Source organism: Bubalus bubalis, chromosome 6 (genome assembly GCF_019923935.1).
Source record: "Bubalus bubalis isolate 160015118507 breed Murrah chromosome 6, NDDB_SH_1, whole genome shotgun sequence".
NCBI lineage: Eukaryota > Metazoa > Chordata > Mammalia > Artiodactyla > Bovidae > Bubalus > Bubalus bubalis.
In genome coordinates this window covers 53956517-53976934 of record NC_059162.1, presented here as the reverse complement: position 1 = coordinate 53976934, position 20418 = coordinate 53956517, and the positions used below count along the sequence as shown (strand labels likewise).

Below are 20418 nucleotides of genomic sequence, written 5' to 3'. Positions count from 1 at the left end.
TGAGTCTGAAACAAACAAAGATAACGATTGCCCTCCTGTCGACACATCAGAACAAGATCCCCACTTGGGGACAAATTAAAAGATGAACACAGAAATCAGAGGAGATCTTAGAAAATGAAGAGAAAGCTGTCACTCCTAACAACCCGGGCGTTGCCATGTTTGCTCTTATCACCACCGCAGTGAGTATACATACCCCTAGCAACAGCTGACTCTAAAAATTATACTTATTGGGCATGTATACCTAACCCCCCATTACAAAAACCTGTTGATTGGGGGGATTCTATGATCCCCATTTATGTTAATGATTCTTCCTGGATACCAGGACCTGAAGATACACATCTTCCTCTTTTTTAAACAAGAGGAAGGGACTCCTTTCAGTGTTGTTTATGGGTATGAATCCTGGACAATTTGTGTAGGACCAGCTACAGGATGTCTTAAATTATCTGTGCAAGCCTGGCTGTCCACCAATTCTTTAAATAGCAACTATACTAAGATTTAGCTATATCTTCTCTCTGGTCTGAGTTTTGCTTATAACAACTCAGAACCCTACAATGACACCAAATCAGACAGACCTTTATGCGAGCATCTCAAGCTATGGACTGAAAAACAAGATCATATTCAGTGGGATAATTGTTGTGGAACTGAGGGAGTAATTTTGATTAATGGTTCCTATGGAATTGTATGGGACTGGTCCCCTAAGGGGTAGGCAGTCTCTAATTGCTCTCATCAAAATCAGTCCTGCAATTCTCACAAAAGGCTGTGTTGGAAGCTGCATAAAGTCTTTCACCATACTAATATTACCACTCATTTAGATCATCCAATTATATGGCATGGTAGTGGCATGTCTCCCCCCTTCCCACAATTGGATCAAGGAATAGGGCAAGGAGAGATTTGAAAATTGGCTTTAAGTCTTAAAAAATTCCAAATTTGGGATGGATGTTATTTCTTGACATTTAATACCAGTCCAAACTGGACATTTTATATTCAGGCTTTTGTGAGAGATCCTTATGTACTCTTGACAAGAACAATTTCTATCAATGAAAGTGTACAAGAATTTTCTTGCCAGGATTGAAAATTATATACTTGCTTAAATTCTTCACTTTATAATTCTAATGAGTGCGTTTGTTATATGAAGAAGGAGATGGGGAATATGGCTTCCAGTAAATCAAACCAGACCTTGGGGAGGCTCTTCTGAAACACATCCTCTTTTAAAAGTTATAAAGAGGAGGGAGGAGCCAAGATGGCGGAGGAGTAGGACAGGGAGAACACTTTCTCCCCCACAATTTCATCAAAAGAGCATTTAAACGCCAAGTAAATTCCACAAAACAACTTCTGAATGCCGGCAGGAGGACATCAGGCACCCAGAAAAGCAACCCAACTCTTCGAAAGGAGGTAGGATAAAATATAAAAGACAAAAAAAGAGACAAAAGAGGGAGGGACGGAGTTCCGTCCCGGGAAGGGAGTCTTAAAAAGAGAGAAGTTTCCATACACTAGGAAACCTTCTCACTGCCGAATCTGTGCTGAGATTTGGAAGCACAGAGGGCAACATAACAGGGAGAAAAAATAAATAAACAATTAAAACTCGCAGATTGCGAGCCCTATGGTAACTCCCCCAGCGGAGAAGCAGCGCAGATGCCTGCACACGCCATTAGCAAGCGGGGGCTGGGCAGGGAGGCGCGGCACGGGCTGCATCGCTTAGAGTAAGAATCTGGCGTGAATACCCTGAGCGCTATCTGAGCGAAATAATTTGGGCTAGCAAACCAGACTGTGGGATATCTACCACGCCAAAAGCCAGGCCTAACCTAAGACACTGCCAGGCCCGTGCACGGAACAAAGGACTGAACAGAGATAGCCGGCTGCAGACCTTCCCTCTCCGGTGACAGGCAGCCAGAGCTGGAAGGGGGCAATCGCAGCCCCAGAGAGACATTATCTATAAAACTGTAAGCAGGCTTCTTTGCTAACTAAAACTTCTTGGGGGTCTGGACGGTCAACATCTGCCTGAGAAGATGCGCCGGTTTTACACCCAGATAACCAAGTGGCGGGGAGGCGATAACTCGCAGCATTGGTGCCCGCCAAACACCTCATCACCTGAGCTGCTCGGACCTGGGAAGAGCACAAAACGCAGGCCCAACTGAGTCTGCGCCTCTGAGGACTACCTGAGTGCCTGAACCTGAGCGGCTTGGACCTGAGAAGTGCAGGCAGCCCAGGGCCGGCCTCGGATTGTTCCTGGCGGAACAATCTAGAGCCTGAGCAGTGTGGGCAGGGAGGCTACACGTGCCGTGACTGGGGGCAGACCCAGTGTGGCTGAGGCACTGCGAGCGCACACCAGTGTTATTTGTTTGCAGCATCCCTCCCTCCCTCCCCACAGCGCGACTGAACAAGTGAGCCTAAAAAAAAAAAGTGTCCTCCACCGTCCCCTTTGTGTCAGGGCGGAAAACAGACACTGAAGAGACCAGCAAACAGAAGAAGCTATAACAGAGGGAAACGCCTTGGAAGCTACAGGCAATAGATTAAAACCCTGTGGTTACTACGGACTACATAGGAAGGGGCCTATAGATCTTGAGAAATATAAGTCGGACCAAGGAACTAGCCAAAAATGAACTGAACCCACAATACTCACAACAAAACCAGAGAAAGTCCTAGATATATTTTTACTATTTTTACGATCATTCTTTCTTTATTTTTTAATTTTTTTTAATTTTAAGTCCTCTATTGTTCCTATAATTTTCACTTTTATAACCTATTACTTTGCAAAAAAAAAAAGACCCTTTTTTTTTCTTCTTCAGCAAACTTCATATATATATATTTTATAATTTTTTGACCTTGTTTTTTTTTTTCTTTTCTTTAACATTGTATTTTTGAAATTCCAAACTCTACTCTAGATTTTTAATTTTAGCTTTTTGGTATATGTTATCAATTTTGTACCTATAGTTTTTTTAATAATTTCTGTGACTTTTTTTTTCTCTGTTTCTTTCTCTTCTTCTTTTATATAACATTGTATATCTGAAATTCCAAACTCTACTCTAGATTTTTAATTTATGCTTTTTGGTATTTGATATCAATTTTGTACCTGTATTTTCTTTATAATTTTAGCAACATTGTTTGTTTTTGTTTGTTTGTTTTCTCTCTTTATTTTTCTTCTTCTTTTTTTTTAACATTGTATTTTTGAAATTCCAAACTCTAGATTTTTAATTTTTGCTTTTTGGTATTAGTTATCAATTTTGTACCTGTATTTTCTTTATAATTTTCACGACCTTGTTCGTTTTCTTTGTTCGTTATTTCTCTCTTTCTTTTCCTTCTTCTTTTCTTTAACATCGTATTTTTGAAATTCCAAACTCTACTCTAGATTTTTAATTTTTGCTTTTATGTATTTGTTACCAGTTTTGTACCTTTAAGAACCCAATCTTCAGGACCCATTTTTCACTAGGGAGCGAGATTACTGGCTTGACTACTCTCTCTCCCTTTGGACTCTCCTTTTTCTCCACCAGGTCGCCTGTGTCTCCTCCCTAACCCCTCTCTACTCTACCCAACGCTGTGAATTTCTGTGTGTTCCAGACGGTGGAGAACACTTAGGGAACTGATTACTGGCTGGATCTGTCACCCTCCTTTTCATTCCCCCCTTTTATCCTTCTGGCCACCTCTGTCTCCTTCCTCCTTTTTCTCTTCTCTGTATAACTCCATGAACATCTCTGAGTGGTCCAGTTGTGGAGTACACATAAGGAAGTGACTACTGGCTAGCCCACTTTCTCCACTATTGATTCCACCTCATCTCATTTGGGTCACCTCTAACTCCCTCCTCCCTCTTCTCTTCTCCATGTAACACTGTGAACCTCTCTGAGTGACCCTCACAGTAGAGAAACTTTTCATCTTTAATGTAGATGTTTTATCAATGGTGCTGTATAGAAGGAGAAGCTTTGAAACAACTGTAAAAATAAGACCGATAACTGGAAGCAGGAGGCTTAAGTCCAAACCCTGACTCCAGGGAACTCCTGACTCCAAGGAACATTAATTGACAGGAGCTCATCAAACGCCTCCATACCGACACTGAAACCAAGCACCACACAAGGGCCAACAAGTTCCAGGGCAAGACATACCAAGCAAATTCTCCAGCAACAAAGGAACACAGCCTGGAGCTTCAAGATACAGGCTGCCCAATGTCACCCCAAAACCATAGACGTCTCATAACTCATTACTGGGCATTTCATTGCACTACAGAGAGAAGAAATCCAGCTCCACCCACCAGAACACCGACACAAGCTTCCCTAGCCAGAAAACCTTGACAAGCCACCTGTACAAACCCACACACAGCGAGGAAATGCCACAGTAAAGAGAACTCCACGAACTGCCAGAATACAGAAAGGACACCCCAAACTCAGCAATTTAAACAAGATGAAGAGACAGAGGAATACCCAGCAGGTAAAGGAACAGGATAAATGCCCACCAAACCAAACAAAAGAGGAAGAGATAGGGAATCTACCTGATAAAGAATTCCGAATAATGATAGTGAAATTGATCCAAAATCTTGAAATTAAAATGGAATCACAGATAAACACCCTGGAGGCAAGGATTGAGAAGATGCAAGAAAGGTTTAACAAGGACCTAGAAGAAATAAAAAAGAGTCGATACATAATGAATAATGCAATAAATGAAATTAAAAACACTCTGGAGGCAACAAATAGTAGAATAACAGAGGCAGAAGATAGGATTAGTGAATTAGAAGATAGAATGGTAGAAATAAATGAATCAGAGAGGATAAAAGAAAAGCGAATTAAAAGAAATGAGGACAATCTCAGAGACCGCCAGGACAATATTAAACGCTACAACATTCAAATCATAGGGGTCCCAGAAGAAGAAGACAAAAAGAAAGACCATGAGAAAATACTTGAGGAGATAATAGTTGAAAACTTCCCTAAAATGGGGAAGGAAATAATCACCCAAGTCCAAGAAACCCAGAGAGTCCCAAACAGGATAAACCCAAGGTGAAACACCCCAAGACACATATTAATCAAATTAACAAAGATCAAACACAAAGAACAAATATTAAAAGCAGCAAGGGAAAAACAACAAATAACACACAAGGGAATTCCCATAAGGATAACAGCTGATCTTTCAATAGAAACTCTTCAAGCCAGGAGGGAATGGCAAGACATACTGAAAATGATGAAAGAAAATAACCTACAGCCCAGATTATTGTACCCAGCAAGGATCTCATTCAAGTATGAAGGAGAAATCAAAAGTTTTTCAGACAAGCAAAAGCTGAGGGAATTCTGCACCACCAAACCAGCTCTCCAACAAATGCTAAAGGAGATTCTCTAGACAGGAAACACAAAAACGGTGTATAAATTCGAACCCAAAACAATAAAGTAAATGGCAACGGGATCATACTTATCAGTAATTACCTTAAATGTAAATGGGTTGAATGCCCCAACCAAAAGACAAAGACTGGCTGAATGGATACAAAAACAAGACCCCTACATATGTTGTCTACAAGAAACCCACCTCAAAATGGGGGACACATACAGACTGAAAGTGAAGGGCTGGAAAAAGATTTTCCATGCAAATAGGACCAAAAGAAAGCAGGAGTAGCAATACTCATATCAGATAAAATAGACTTTAAAACAAAGACTGTGAAAAGAGACAAAGAAGGTCACTACATAATGATCAAAGGATCAATCCAAGAAGAAGATATAACAATTATAAATATATATGCACCCAACACGGGAGCACCGCAGTATGTAAGACAAATGCTAACAAGTATGAAAGGAGAAATTAACAATAACACAATAATACTGGGAGACTTTAATACCCCACTCACACCTATGGATAGATCAACTAAACAGAAAATTAACAAGGAAACACAAACTTTAAACGATACAATAGAACAGTCTTATGGACTCTGTGAGAGAGGGAGAGGGTGGGAAGATTTGGGAGAATGGCATTGAAACATGTAAAATATCATGTATGAAATGAGTTGCCAGTCCAGGTTCGATGCACGATACTGGATGCTTGGGGCTGGTGCACTGGGACGACCCAGAGGGATGGAATGGGGAGGGAGGAGGGAGGAGGGTTCAGGATGGGGAACATATGTATACCTGTGGCGGATTCATTTTGATATTTAGCAAAACTAATACAATTATGTAAAGTTTAAAAATAAAATAAAATTAAAAAAAAAGAAGAAGAAAAACTACTGAGAAAAAAAAATTTTTTTTAAAAATAAATAAATAAACGATACAATAGACCAGTTAGACCTAATTGATATCTATAGGACATTTCATCCCAAAATAATGAATTTCACCTTCTTCTCAAGCGCACATGGAACCTTCTCCAGGATAGATCACATCCTGGGCCATAAAGCTAGCCTTGGTAAATTCAAAAAAATAGAAATCATTCCAAGCATCTTTTCTGACCACAATGCAGTAAGATTAGATCTCAATTACAGGAGAAAAACTATTAAAAATTCCAACATATGGAGGCTGAACAACACGCTGCTGAATAACCAACAAATCACAGAAGAAATCAAAAAAGAAATCAAAATACGCATAGAAACGAATGAAAATGAAAACACAACAACCCAAAACCTGTGAGACATGGTAAAAGCAGTCCTAAGGGGAAAGTTCATAGCAATACAGGCACACCTCAAGAAACAAGAAAAAAGTCAAATAAATAACCTAACTCTACACCTAAAGCAACTAGAAAAGGAAGAAATGAAGAACCCCAGGGTTAGTAGAAGGAAAGAAATCTTAAAAATTAGAGCAGAAATAAATGCAAAAGAAACAAAAGAGACCATAGCAAAAATCAACAAAGCCAAAAGCTGGTTCTTTGAAAGGATAAATAAAATTAACAAACCATTAGCCAGACTCATCAAGAAACAAAGGGAGAAAAATCAAATCAATAAAATTAGAAATGAAAATGGAGAGATCACAACAGACAACACAGAAATACAAAGGATCATAAGAGACTACTATCAACAATTACAAATTCTTAGAAAAGTACAACTTTCCAAAACTCGACCAGGAAGAAATAGAAAATCTTAACAGACCCATCACAAGCACAGAAATTGAAACTGTAATCAAAAATCTTCCAGCAAACAAAAGACCAGGTCCAGACGGCTTCACAGCTGAATTCTACCAAAAATTTAGAGAGGAGCTAACACCTATCCTGCTCAAACTCTTCCAGAAAATTGCAGAGGAAGGTAAACTTCCAAACTCATTCTATGAGGCCACCATCACCCTAATACCAAAACCTGACAAAGACGCCACACAAAAAAAGAAAACTACAGGCCAATATCACTGATGAACATAGATGCAAAAATCCTTAACTAAATTCTAGCAATCAGAATCCAACAACACAGTAAAAAGATCATACACCATGACCAAGTGGGCTTTATCCCAGGGATGCAAGGATTCTTCAATATCCACAAATCAATCAATGTAATACACCACATTAACAAATTGAAAAATAAAAATCATATGATTATCTCAATAGATGCAGAGAAAGCCTTTGACAAAATTCAACATCCATTTATGATAAAAACTCTCCAGAAAGCAGGAATAGAAGGAACATACCTCAACATAATAAAAGCTATAGATGACAAACCCACAGCAAACATTATCATCAATGGTGAAAAATTGAAAGCGTTTCCTCTAAAGTCAGGACAAGACAAGGGTGCCCACTTTCACCATTGCTATTCAACATAGTTTTGGAAGTCTTGGCCACAGCAATCAGAGCAGAAAAAGAAATAAAAGGAATCCAAATTGGAAAAGAAGAAGTAAAACTCTCACTATTTGCAGATGACATGATCCTCTACATAGAAAACCCTAAAGACTCCACCAGAAAATTACTAGAACTAATCAATGACTATAGTAAAGTTGCAGGATATAAAATCAACACACAGAAATCCCTTGCATTCCTATACACTAATAATGAGAAAATAGAAAGAGAAATTAAGGAAACAATTCCCGCAGCACTGTTTATAATAGCCAGGACATGGAAGCAACCTAGATGCCCATCAGCAGATGAATGGATAAGAAAGCTGTGGTACATATACACAATGGAGTACTACTCAGCCATTAAAAAGAACACATTTGAATCAGTTCTAATGAGGTAGATGAAACTTGAGCCTATTATACAGAGTGAAGTAAGCCAGAAAGAAAAACACCAATACAGTATACTAACGCATATATATGGAATTTAGAAAGATAGTAACAATAACCCTGTGTACGAGACAGCAAAAGAGACACTGATGTATAGAACAGTCTTATGGACTCTATTGGAGAGGGAGAGGGTGGGAAGATTTGGGAGAATGGCATTGAAACATGTGTAATATCATGTATGAAATGAGTTGCCAATCCAGGTTCAATGCACGATACTGGATGCTTGGGGCTGGTGCACTGGGACGACCCAGAGGGATGGTGTGGGGAGGGAGGAGGGAGGAGGGTCCAGGATGGGGAACACATGTATACCTGTGGCGGATTCGTTTTGATGTTTGGCAAAACTAATACAGTGTTTCAGGTTTAAAAATAAAATAAAATTAAAAAAAAAAAAAGAAAAGTTATAAAGAAAGTACTACAACATTCCAAAATGTTTATTGGACTCCTTATGGCAGCAATTATGGGAATTATCACCATAGCCATGACAGCAGTAATAGCCAGGCTGGCACTGCATCAAACTATATAAACGACTACATTTGTACAGCAGTGGCACCAAAATGCAAGCTCTGCCTGGGGAAGTCAAACCCACATAGACCAAGAAATTAATGAACAACTGATTGCTTTAGAAAATGCAGCTCTCCTACTAGGGGACAAAGTACAAAATTTTAAGTTACAAACTCATCTTAAGTGTGATTGGCGTATCTCTTCATTTTGTGTCATACCTCATAAGTATAATCAAAGTGCATATACTTTGGACCAATTATCTGAACATTTGAGAGGACACATTCATAATAATCTATCCTTAGATATTTCCCGGTTACAGGCTACTATTTCTAATATGCAAAATGATCACTTACAATTACTCCCAGAAACTGATTTTTTTGAAGAAATTGAGGAAAGCTTACATTAACTTAACCCCATATGTGGATTAAAACTTTAGGAGGAGGATTGCTTGGTACAATAATATCAGGATGTAAATTTTTAACCGTTTTGTGTCTAGTCCTCAGATACATGAGAAAAACCATCCGAGAACTGATGAAAAAGGCAGTTGCTCGGACAGCATATCTACTCCTGCAAAAACAAACAGTGGGAGATGTAGTGGGAATTCCTATAATGTACTTTCACAGCCTTGAGAAATTCCACAGAAATAGCACCTGGAAAAACAGCATATATTAAGAAACTGTGTTAATGATTATCTTTCATGTTTTTCTTAAGAATAATCTCCTTGTTACAAACCCCAAGGCCAGACCCAGAAGGGAGTATGACTGGGATCATGAAAGCATGGACCTTGGAACACCAGGTCCGCGTCAAGCATGAACACTGCCTATACACTTGCTGATTGTTGAGACAAGCCCAAAAGGGAACGACCTGGCGTAAAAACAAGGAGATCTGGACTATGTCAGCGTAGTGTCTTGGGAAAGATAACATAAAAAATAGTCTTGTAGTCTGCAATTAAGAATAAAAGTTGGACTCAGAGTGGACTCTGCACCTCAGTCCCATACAGGCTGCATTTCCCCTGACACATTGCACCAGATTTCGTGTTCTGTCTTCATTCTTGTCGCTCGCTCCCGGACCATTAGGGCAACACAACCCCAGAGATGATAGACAGTGTTTAGTAAATCCCACCCTCCATTAGACCATCCACTGCCCGGATCATGCTCTAATACCTGGAATCAGCTTCAAGGCATTCTCCAGGTACTGATCTTCTGTGATAGGGTGACCGTTTAACTTCAGCTCCAGGGTGAAATCCCGAACAGCCCAGATAAAGTCTGGAAAGAAACTCACAAACTCTGTGGAATCTTCTACTCCATCAGGTCTTGGAGAGGACTTGGTCTGGATAAGTTCTGTGAGCTCTGTCACATAGCTAGGACTTGGTTAAAGAAAAGTAACAGCCTCCGCACAAGTCCTACATTTCCCTAATTAAAAAGTATTATCATCACTCTCTTTGGCCCTGGGTCCCCTCTGCTCCACCAAAAGCAACTAAATGATAGGGAAGGAGAAATGACTCTATCATTTTCATCAAACTTGGTGAAACTTGGAGGTTCAGTTTCTGGAAGGATACTACAGCTGTTCCAGGGCCTGGTGGTTGATGGTGCTTGTGCTATTGTAGACAAAGGTGCTACATAGAAGCACAGCCAGGGCAAAGATCCACGAGTCATTCTTAGGGTCACCCTAGAAATCACATTTAAACAAGTGGTTTAGGATTTTACTCCTAAATTAAAAATTCATTCATCCATTGATTCTATCATGCTTTCATGTATTATTTCAGTTAACACACTCACCATGCATAGACACTATTTGAAGACAGACGCAAATACAGATATCAGCTTTGACAACTACAAAGACATTTTTTATGTTTGTGATTTTTTCATATATAAAGTGATTCTAATCTTCATAAGACTTTCTTTTCCCTCAATGGATGAAGGAAAATAACATATACATAAAAACTAGTACAGTACTTGGTATGTAACTATGTATTCATGATGAGTCTTAGTACTTCTTCGTTCCACATGTATTTATTCATCATAGCTCATATAAAATAGACCAGAGTTGGCATAACTGGGCTTTTAAATTATATTAAATCAATAAATATCTACAAAAGTTAATACTCTCCCACTGTTCTTAGATTTCAAAAAGCAATGTTAAAAATGACAATTATTCCTTTCAGGACACCTATTTCAAATAAGTGACAAACATCCATAACAATAAATGCAGCAAAGATGACAGTACCTATAGAAAGCTGACATGTTAGTAATGTATATAAGCAGAGAAACTTATAGCTATAACATTAAATTAAAATTTATGTCTGTAAAGGAAGAACCAAGCTATGAAAGTTGGAGAAAGAACGTGACACGAAAGCTTCCTTGAAGTCTTGAACTGAGTAGTAAAGAATTGGTAAAATGTGGACTTCAAGAAATGAAGGTGATCCCATAGACAGAAGCACTCACAGAGGCAAAATCAGAGATGGGAGAATACTGGGGTCTTATAATTAAAACAGAGTTATTTCATTTGACTGGAGCAGAAGGTGAGTGGAGAAGTGAATTTGAAGCTCTAGTGCAACCTGATGAAGGGCCTTAAAGGCCAGACCAATTTGTTTGTATAAATCATAGCATTTTCTAAATAGTAGCATAAATCTATATATTATTTCTGCTGTAAAGAGTGTGTAAAGCTGCTGCCTAGAGCAAATGGAAAAACTGATTTATGTCAAGACAATTCTATATGGGAATTTAGGGGGAAATAATCTATTCATTACTTTATTTCCCCAAAACTCAGTCTTAGAAAATAATCAATTAGAAGAAGAAGTGGCATTTATGGAAAACAATCAATTATTTCAACAAGACTATATCATTGTTTGATATATGACTTTCAAGATAAAAACAGAATTTCTAATTCTCCTTTGGGGAGAAATATCAAAGGCTATAGAAATTTAGGTACTATTTCCAAATAAGTCTAAAGTTAATGAAACAAAGAAATGTAACTTCTTTCACCCATTAGTAGAAAGCTAAAATATCAAAAAATCCATCTTAAAATGTTTCTTGTAGGACAAACATATGTCTTATAGAACCACCACATCTAGGGGTATCTCACAGCTTTCTAAAATGTTCTGTGAGCAGTTGATGAATTTCATCATAGAAAATGTAAACCCATCTCTTAACTCCAACCTTTAAATACACTCTTCGTCTGATAGCTAAGAAGATGAATCAAAAATCCTTCCTCTCTCCCAGGTTGATGTTTCTCCTCTTTTTTACCAACGCACCTTTATAACTTAACTGTAAGTGATGGAAACTGTCAAGTCCTGCCTGGATCACCTTTCAAGACTGAAGGACTTATTCCCCTAGCTGTTGGGAGTGCCAGTGAAAGAGTCTTTAGGTGTTAGCCCTGTTAATTAGAAAGGCTCCCAAAGTAACTTTTCAATAATTTACTAGCACCGTTGTTCCAAGTCAGAGCAACTCAAAAGGACCATTCTTGCCCAGAGCTCCCAGGAAATTGACAGGGGTTGGTGATTGCAATGTAGTTCAGCTTCCTCCTCTCTCCAACCTGCTTCTTTACCAATCACCCTTTATTAAATCTGACTGCACATGTGTGGTCTTTGAGAACAAGACATTTACTTTGGTCACTGATATCTACCTTATTTGGGCCTCCCTGGTGGCTCAGTTGGTAAAGAATCCACCTGTAATGCAGGAGACTCGGGTTTAATCCCTGAGTCAGGGAAGATCCCCTGGAGAAGGAAATGGCAATGCACTCCAGTATTCTTGCCTGGGAAATCCCACGGACAGAGGAGCCTGGTGGGCTACAGTCTTTGGGGTCACAAGAGTCAGATACAGCTTAGCAACTAAACCACCAACACAATCTACCTTCTTAAGTACAAAGGCCTAGAATTCAGCTGTTTAATAATTATTTATTAAAAGAAATCAAGTCATCCATGCAGTGCCAAGAAATAAAACATTTTATTTAATATATATCTAATAACTTTTCCTAGAAGTGGGATTCAAACAAATCATAGTTTGCCTCATTTACTATAGTTGACTTCTGGATTTTACAAATGGACTACAGCAGCTAAAGTTCTATGATCATCAAGCAATAAGGAGAAAACCCAGAATAAAAAGGATTTATCTGTGACCTTCCACCTCACCTTTTCCACATCCCCCAAGCCCTCGGTGTCCAGAAGGACCAGGGTGTGGTTCTCCTTGGAGGGGTGGGGCAAACACCACATCCAGATGCCCTTGGTTTCAGACTGCACTGTGGAGCCCAGAGGGAAACCTGCAAAGGGAGGGGAGAAAGCAATATTCAATCACAGCAGATAATCTAAGCCACCAAGGGGTTACAAAGTCAGACTTACTAGAATGCGAGTACCTTAGTACATATGATGGTGCTGTCTCTACCTCAACAAGAATGCCCTACTTTGTGTGTTCTCTGTTTCAAGGAGAAGGGGATATTAATTGCAATAATGATACCAGGCAAGGGTTCAGCATGGAGACAAAGAAGCATCCATGAATCAGATAAAACAGAGGTTATGGCTAACTGAAACAAGAGCATTTTGAAAGAATGGTGAGTTTCAAAAGTGGAGAAGTGTATTACAGTGAGATATGGGCATGGAAAAAAAGTAAAAAAAAAAAAAAAAGAAAAGAAATTGAGATTGTATTTTTTCCAGAAAAAAATTATTTTTTAAAAAGTGGGAGAGTTTGAGAGGTTTTAGCCACAATAGGATATGAAATCCAGGAAGAATTTTTAAGATGATAGATAATGAAATATCTTTATATGTTCTTGAGAATATTCAATAAAAAACAAAATGCTTTGAAAGTGAGAAGACAACTGCAAGAGCACAGTATTTAATCAGGTTGGATAAGGTAGGATTTTTGCATATGTTGAAGAGATTTTGCTTTACAGGAATAAAACAGAGAACATGATAATAGATCACAATAAGGTAGTGATTTAGTGGTGAGAATTAGAAGTGGAAGATTGGCTTATTCAGAGGAATTTGTTTCTCCCTTCACATGATCAAGGAAGAAAACTAAGAAACTAAGATGTCAGCTAGAATCAAACAACTGGACTCTAACAAAGTACAACACTCACCACGGTTCTGTCCTGCAAGACGGTTCATCAAGTAGGATTTGCCTGTACGATACAGTCCTACAATGGCCACCACCACCACTGGCTGAGAAATCTTCTCAAGAATCTGTAGAGCTTCCTGGTTCACTGACAGAATCTCATTGTCATTTTCCACCAGACAAATGGGGTTCATCATGTTGGGTCCAGATGCCATGGTAACCTAGAAGAGCTTTCTAGTAGAAATAAGATTACAGGCAGAGTTATACAGAGCTTTCTAGTAGAAATAAGATTACAGGCAGAGTAATACAAGGCATCTGTCAACTTCAAATTCAGTAAGACTTCTGTACTTTCCATGAGACAACGGGTAACCTAGAATTAGCATACTACAGAGGTTTTCCTCCATCATTTCCTCAAATCTCTATGATGTTTTTAATAAAACACAAACTATTATCACTATCTATAATTTTACTTCAAGAATAATAATAATAAAATTCAAGTTATTGTTACCATGCACTGAAGGCCTACAACATACCAAGCCCCAATCCTAAAGGAAATCAATCCTGAATATACATTGGAAGGACCAATGCTGAAGCTGAAGATCCAATACTTTGGCCACTTGATGCAAAGAGCTGACTCACTGCAAAAGACCCTGATCCTGGGAAAGACTGAAGGCAGGAGGAGAAGGGGATGACAAAGGATGAGATGGTTGGATGGCATCACTGATTCAATGGATACGAGTTTGAGCAAACTCTGGGAGATGGTGAAGGACAAGGAAGCCTGGCATGCTGCATTCCATGGGGTTCCAAAGAATAAGACGTGACCTACCGACAGAACAATGAACAATGATACATAAAATACATGTGTGATGCTGTTCAGTAGCTCAGTCATGTCTGACTCTTTGTGACCCCATGAACTGTAGACCACCAGGCTCCTCTGCCCATGAAATTTTCCAGGCAAGAATACTGGAACACATTGCCATTTCCTACTCCAGGGGATCTTCCCAACCCAGAGATTGAACCCCCTGTCTCCTGCACCTTCTGCATTGGCAGGCCAATTCTGTACCACTGAGCCACCTGAGAAGCCCACATAAAGCACAAACCCAGCTAAGTTCATATTTAAAAGAACCAACCATGCTATTCAAGACTTGGAACATTCAGCCTCATTCCCCAACCTCTGGGGATCACAGAAGAGCTGAAAGTTGAGTAATCATCAGTGACCAATTATTTAATCAACCATAGCTATTGAATGAGGGTTCTATTTAAAAATCTGGAATAAAAAAAGCTAACTAAAATGGTTCAGAGAGCTTCTGGCTTGATAAACATGGAGGTTTCCAAAGGATAGCATGTCCAGAGGGAACATGGAAACTCCATACCCCTTTCTTGAGGCTGCTGCTGCTAAGTCACTTCATTCATGACTGACTCTGTGGGACCCCACAGATGGCAGCCCACCAGGCTCCTCTGTCCCTGGGATTCTCCAGGCAAGAACACTGGAATGAGTTGCCATTTCCTTCTCCTACCCCTTTCTTACTTTCATGCATTTCTTCTCTCTTGCTCTTCCTGGATTGTATCCTTTTTTTTTTTTTTAATAAATCAATAACCTAGCAAGTAAACAATTTTTCCTGATTTCTGTAAACCATCCTAGCAAATTATTGAACCTAAGGAGAAAATTGTGGGAACCTTCACTGTATAGCCAGTTAGAAGCCCAAGTGACAATCTAGACTTGCAATTTGTGTCTGAATTGAGGGACTCAACCCTTAACCTGTGGACTGTGGAGTATGGACTAACTCTGAGAAACTAGTGTGTCAAAATTGCTTAGTATGATTATATGCCCACTTAAGTGATGACCAGAAGTGAAATATGGAAGATAGAAATTTGAGAGGAGAAGCTGAATTTTTCCTTTTCAGGGTAAAGGCAAACAATAGATGATCAGAAGCCCTGAGGAGAGACTCTCTGGAAAACTAAGATATTTTAAAGCAGCACAGATATGGGAAATTTGAAAAGGCACACACAGGCCCAGGGAAGATGCATAAAAGAAAAGCCTAAAAAGACTTTATTGTTTCTCTTTAGCTTAATCCCAAACCTCAAAACCAAGGACAAATTTAGTGAAAGATTTCCTTGGAACAAAACTGGTATACAAAGAATTCGAAATGTGACTGATTTTATAAATGCCCAACATCAATAATTACTAGAGAACTGTAAATCTCCAATATTTGTTATTTGTGTTTGGGTTTTGTTTTGTTTTTTTTTTTTTTCTTTTAACAATAGCCCTTCTTATTGGCCATTTATTTTTTTTAGAATCTTACAGAAAAACCTGAACCAACTTTTTAACCAACCCAATATATTTAGAGAGATAAAATAAATGTAGCAAAAGATGCTGCTACTGCTGCTGCTAAGTCGCTTCAGTCATGTCCGACTCTGTGCTACCCCACAGACAGCAGCCCACCAGGCTCCCCCGTCCCTGAGATTCTCCAGGCAAGAACACTGTAGTGGGTTGCCATTTCCTTCTCTAATGCATGAAAGTGAAAAGTGAAAGTGAAGTCACTCAGTGGTGTTCGACTCTTAGCGACCCCATGGACTGCAGCCCACCAGGCTCCTCCACCCATGGGATTTTCCAGGCAAGAGTACTGGAGTGGGGTGCCATTGCCTTCTCCAAGCAAAAGATGACCACTAGGTAAATCTAGATGGAAAGGAAATGGGATTTCCTTGTAACTGTTTTCCAAGGCAAAGTTTGATTTGAAAATTAAATATTAAAAGCACTATTATACCATGGATCTCTTGGCATATTTTTGGTTGCTATTATGCTAAAAGTTCCCTAAAATATCTATGCATGTTTCATTATCAGAATGTATAAGCATGATATTTTATTCAATTATCTAAAATATTGTTTTATATTTACAGGTCAAACATTCTAGATACATTTAATACTATCAAAAGATACTTCAAAAACCAACCAAACAAAAAATCACTCTATCAGTTACTACTCATGTAGTCTTAAACAAGGAGCCCCACCTAGTTAAACTTAAGTTTTTAAAGATAATTATAGGGGTAATGTGAGAAAAATTAGAGATCCAGTATGGTGGATGTTTTAATAATAAAATTAGATACTATAAGCTTATATCTAAGCATAGCACACAGCACAAAATAGAATTTCAGAACATGTTTGTTGAATTAGATGAAGATTTATCCACAAAAATTGCACTGAACAGATTTGTCCATTGGGTTCTGCATTTGAACACAATCTGTGAACTCTAGGTTACTAAGAAATAAGGTCTACAAATAAAAAATTTTTATCAGAGAAAAGCAGCAAGCAATTTCATACATTGCTCCTACACCATTTGCTTTTGTCTAGTTCTTCAGTGTGGGAATCAAGAATACAAAGGAAAACAGGAGCCTCTAATAGCTACATTATAATTTCTAGAATTGTCCAGTTCCCTCCTTAAAGGGAAGATTACAGGAAGCTGTAGGAAGATGTGAGATGAACCACTGCAAACAACTTTATAAAAACCAGTTCTGTCTTCCCCTCAATAAATCATTCATCCACGCATTGTCTGTTGTGTCTCTTTTGCAACTCCATGGACTGTAGACTGCCAGACTCCTCTGTCCATGGGATTTCCCAGGCAAGAATACTGGAGTGGGTTGCCATTTCCTCCTCCAAGGATCTTCCCAACCCAGTGATTAAACCCACATCTCCTGCATCTCTTGCTTAAAAGGCAGATTCTTTACCACTGAGCCACTTAGGAAGCCCCCCCACACACCTCCCTCAATGAATATTCTACCTCTAATCAAAAATACCCCATTCATTCAATGATAAAAATAAGAAAAAAGATGAAATCAAACAACCCTACAGGGATGCCCCCACACTCTCCCCTGAGTGTGTCTTTTTGCTTTTGCCTCAGTAAACTACTTCTTTGTTCTCTTTGCTCAAAAAAGCAAACAAACAAAGAAAAACCCACAGATCTGTAGATCTCTGATTTCTTACTGTGAATGGGCTACAAAATTCTGAACTTCAAATTAACAAAGTGCAGCTGTTCAGTCCTACTCAGGATTGGTTTTCTAAATTTGATCTACAGAAGAATTATCCAAAGGGATTGTTAAACCTAGATGGTATAGATTTTTTAAATGCTACAAACGGCTCCAACTTCATAACCATGAAAAGCAAACCAACAAACACAAACAGATGGGAGAGGAGTGAGAGAGAGAGAAAAGGAGAAGAGAACGAAAGAGTTTTGATGAGATTTTAAATCTTTAATTATTAAATATCAGCTATGTGGGTACTAAATTTAATGTACATAGATAAATTTTCAGAGCTCTCTCTGTGAAGCTTTCTTAAGTGTGACTGATATAAAGATGAAAAGAAATGATCTTTTTAAGTTATAATTGCCTGTAACCGCCTTGGCAGGAAATATCTTGTTCTCTGAATTCAAATGCCAGCCACAGAGCTTGACAAAGCAAGACAGGCAAAATCCCATAAGGGCTCTTTCTAGAAGCAGTACATCCAGGAAGACACAGTGTGCCTGTCACTTTGCAGCCCTACTGATCCAAACAGAGAAGCTGTAGCTCCCCAAAATAAAGCCAGCTGTAGACCTCTGCACTCCAGACAACAAGCAATCTGCCCTTCTTCAATTGTCACATTGAATCAAAAATCAATCTTAGATAGCACATAAAAGATGGACATACCTGTTCCACACACCAGGAGTCCAAGAATGGTTCCAGTTGCCTCTCACTCTTTGCTTACTTGCTCCTTCCACCCCTTTGTCTCTCCTTTATCAAAGCTAAAGAAGACTGAGCAAGTCAGTCTTCTCTTCCAGTATAGTGATGTGTTTAAACTGAAATTGAAAGTAATTCATGCGCTTTCTGAGGTAGCAAAGTCATGCCAGATTCTTTGACTACAGCACAAATATGGGTGTGTGGAGCAGAGTGAGAGGAAATTAGAAAAAGCCAGTCCAGAATGACTGAATTAGGATTGCAGAATGTGAATCTTAACACATTCCACCACTTTTCTATGGTGGAATTTCAGCCACGTTAAAGGCTTCCATGGCCTCTCTTCTCTCCTGGGCATAAGATTGCTTGAAGTGAGTGAAATTGAGCTGTGTAAACCAAGTATATTTCAAGCATTTTTTTTTCTCAGCAAGGATTCCTGGGTACTGTGTTAGTGAAGAACTCTTAAACATTTTAAATCTGTTCCTTAATACATATATTTAATGAAACAAGTATCTTTTAAAATAAAAAGATAAGATGAAAATGAGTAATCCTTCATGGTATTATCCAAGGTGCTCACTACTGGCTGGACATTTTCACAGTTCCCCAAAACATGGACCCTCAACTAACATGGGTACCAACCCCCTTTCTACAGAAATTTAGCCAATTGGACCAGTTTCAAAGGGGTTTATTTGATCAGGTAAGAAAATGATTGGGTGTACATGTTTGTTAGTGAGGAAGGCAAAGGAGCCATGTAAAGAGAAAAACAGAGGTTTGGTAGGAAGATGCCCAAGGAAGTCAGGCTGTGAGGTTCCATCTGCCTGGTCTCCATTGTCCTCACCATTCTCCTTGTCTATGGAAACTTTTCCAGAAAAGGCCAGATAGTAAACACTTTAGGATTTGCAGGACATAGGTCTCTGTCACAACTATTCAGCAGAAGCATACATAGACAAAGATAAACAAATGGGTGTGGCTATGTTCCCATAAGACTTTATTTACAAAAGTAGGCAATGGGACAGATTTGGCCTATGGCCATAGTTTGTCCACCCCTGGTTTAGTTAAGTGTGCTGCTGCTACTACATGCTAGGGGTTGTCACCTTTTCATGTATCATTGTCTTACAGGATAAATGGAATGGCCCAAGTCCAAGGTCTCAGTCTGAGTGTCTACTTCTATGGCAATTTGGGTCTAAGTATCCTTATTATTTTGGAGCAGAGAGACAGAAAAGGAATATGCTTTCTGTCCATCTGTCTGAGCATCATCCAAGTGAGTTCCTGCCTGGGTCCTTCAGCCAAGCATCCACGTATCTACACAACTAACCATCCAACTCCCAACAATATAGCACTGCCAGTAGCTCCTAAAGAGGCCGAAGAGGAACAAGGGTGATGGCAGATAGTCAGTGGTAATGGGGAAGAGGCTGGTTTGGATGTGGGACTCCTGTTGCGGGTCTACCATCCTCTTTAAGTGAGGAAGCCTAACATCTGGGTACATGTCAAGGTGACTTCCTCCAGCCTGAGTAAGCTGTGCTTTGCTGAAATATATCCAGACTTTCCTGCCTGCATTTGCTGGACTGCTCATTCCAAGCACAGGTTAAAGTACACGGTTTCCATGGAAGCAGCACAAAGCCAAACCTAAGCTATAAAGACTTGCCGACACTGCCACCATGTGGCAACTCAAAATCATGATCTATCTCCAGTAATATATGAATTTTCCTGCAACAAAATCTTTGTTGAATTCAATATAAATTCAATATAGAATCTATAGAAATTCAACTATTAAAAAGTGTGAATCCACATATACAAATATATCACATGCATACAATGATCATTTTGATTCCATAAGTTTCTTAACATAAACACTGGCTAAACTTCAGTACTTTGGCCACCTCATGCGAAGGGTTGTCTCATTGGAAAAGACTCTGATGCTGGGAGAGATTGGGGGCAGGAGGAGGACGAGAGGAGAAGGGGACTACAGAGGATGAAATGGCTAGATGGCATCACTGACTCGATGGACGTGAGTCTCA

The 20418-nt window shown here is 39.2% G+C and overlaps 1 protein-coding gene across 1 annotated transcript in view; it reads right to left on the bottom strand.

Annotated features, from left to right (window-relative positions):
• The window catches only part of LOC102400458 (guanylate-binding protein 6), a 31599-nt gene extending 13066 nt beyond the window's left edge, over nucleotides 1-18533 (bottom strand). Inside the window, exons 1-5 of the mRNA XM_006063363.4 lie at nucleotides 18377-18533; nucleotides 13725-13933; nucleotides 12784-12911; nucleotides 10213-10322; nucleotides 9818-10014 (exon numbers count right to left, since the gene is read on the bottom strand). Coding sequence (XP_006063425.2) covers nucleotides 9818-10014; nucleotides 10213-10322; nucleotides 12784-12911; nucleotides 13725-13914 — 625 coding nt within the window. The 5' untranslated portion in view covers nucleotides 13915-13933; nucleotides 18377-18533. The remainder of the gene's footprint in view (nucleotides 1-9817; nucleotides 10015-10212; nucleotides 10323-12783; nucleotides 12912-13724; nucleotides 13934-18376) is intronic.
• Nucleotides 18534-20418: the final 1885 nt, after the last annotated feature.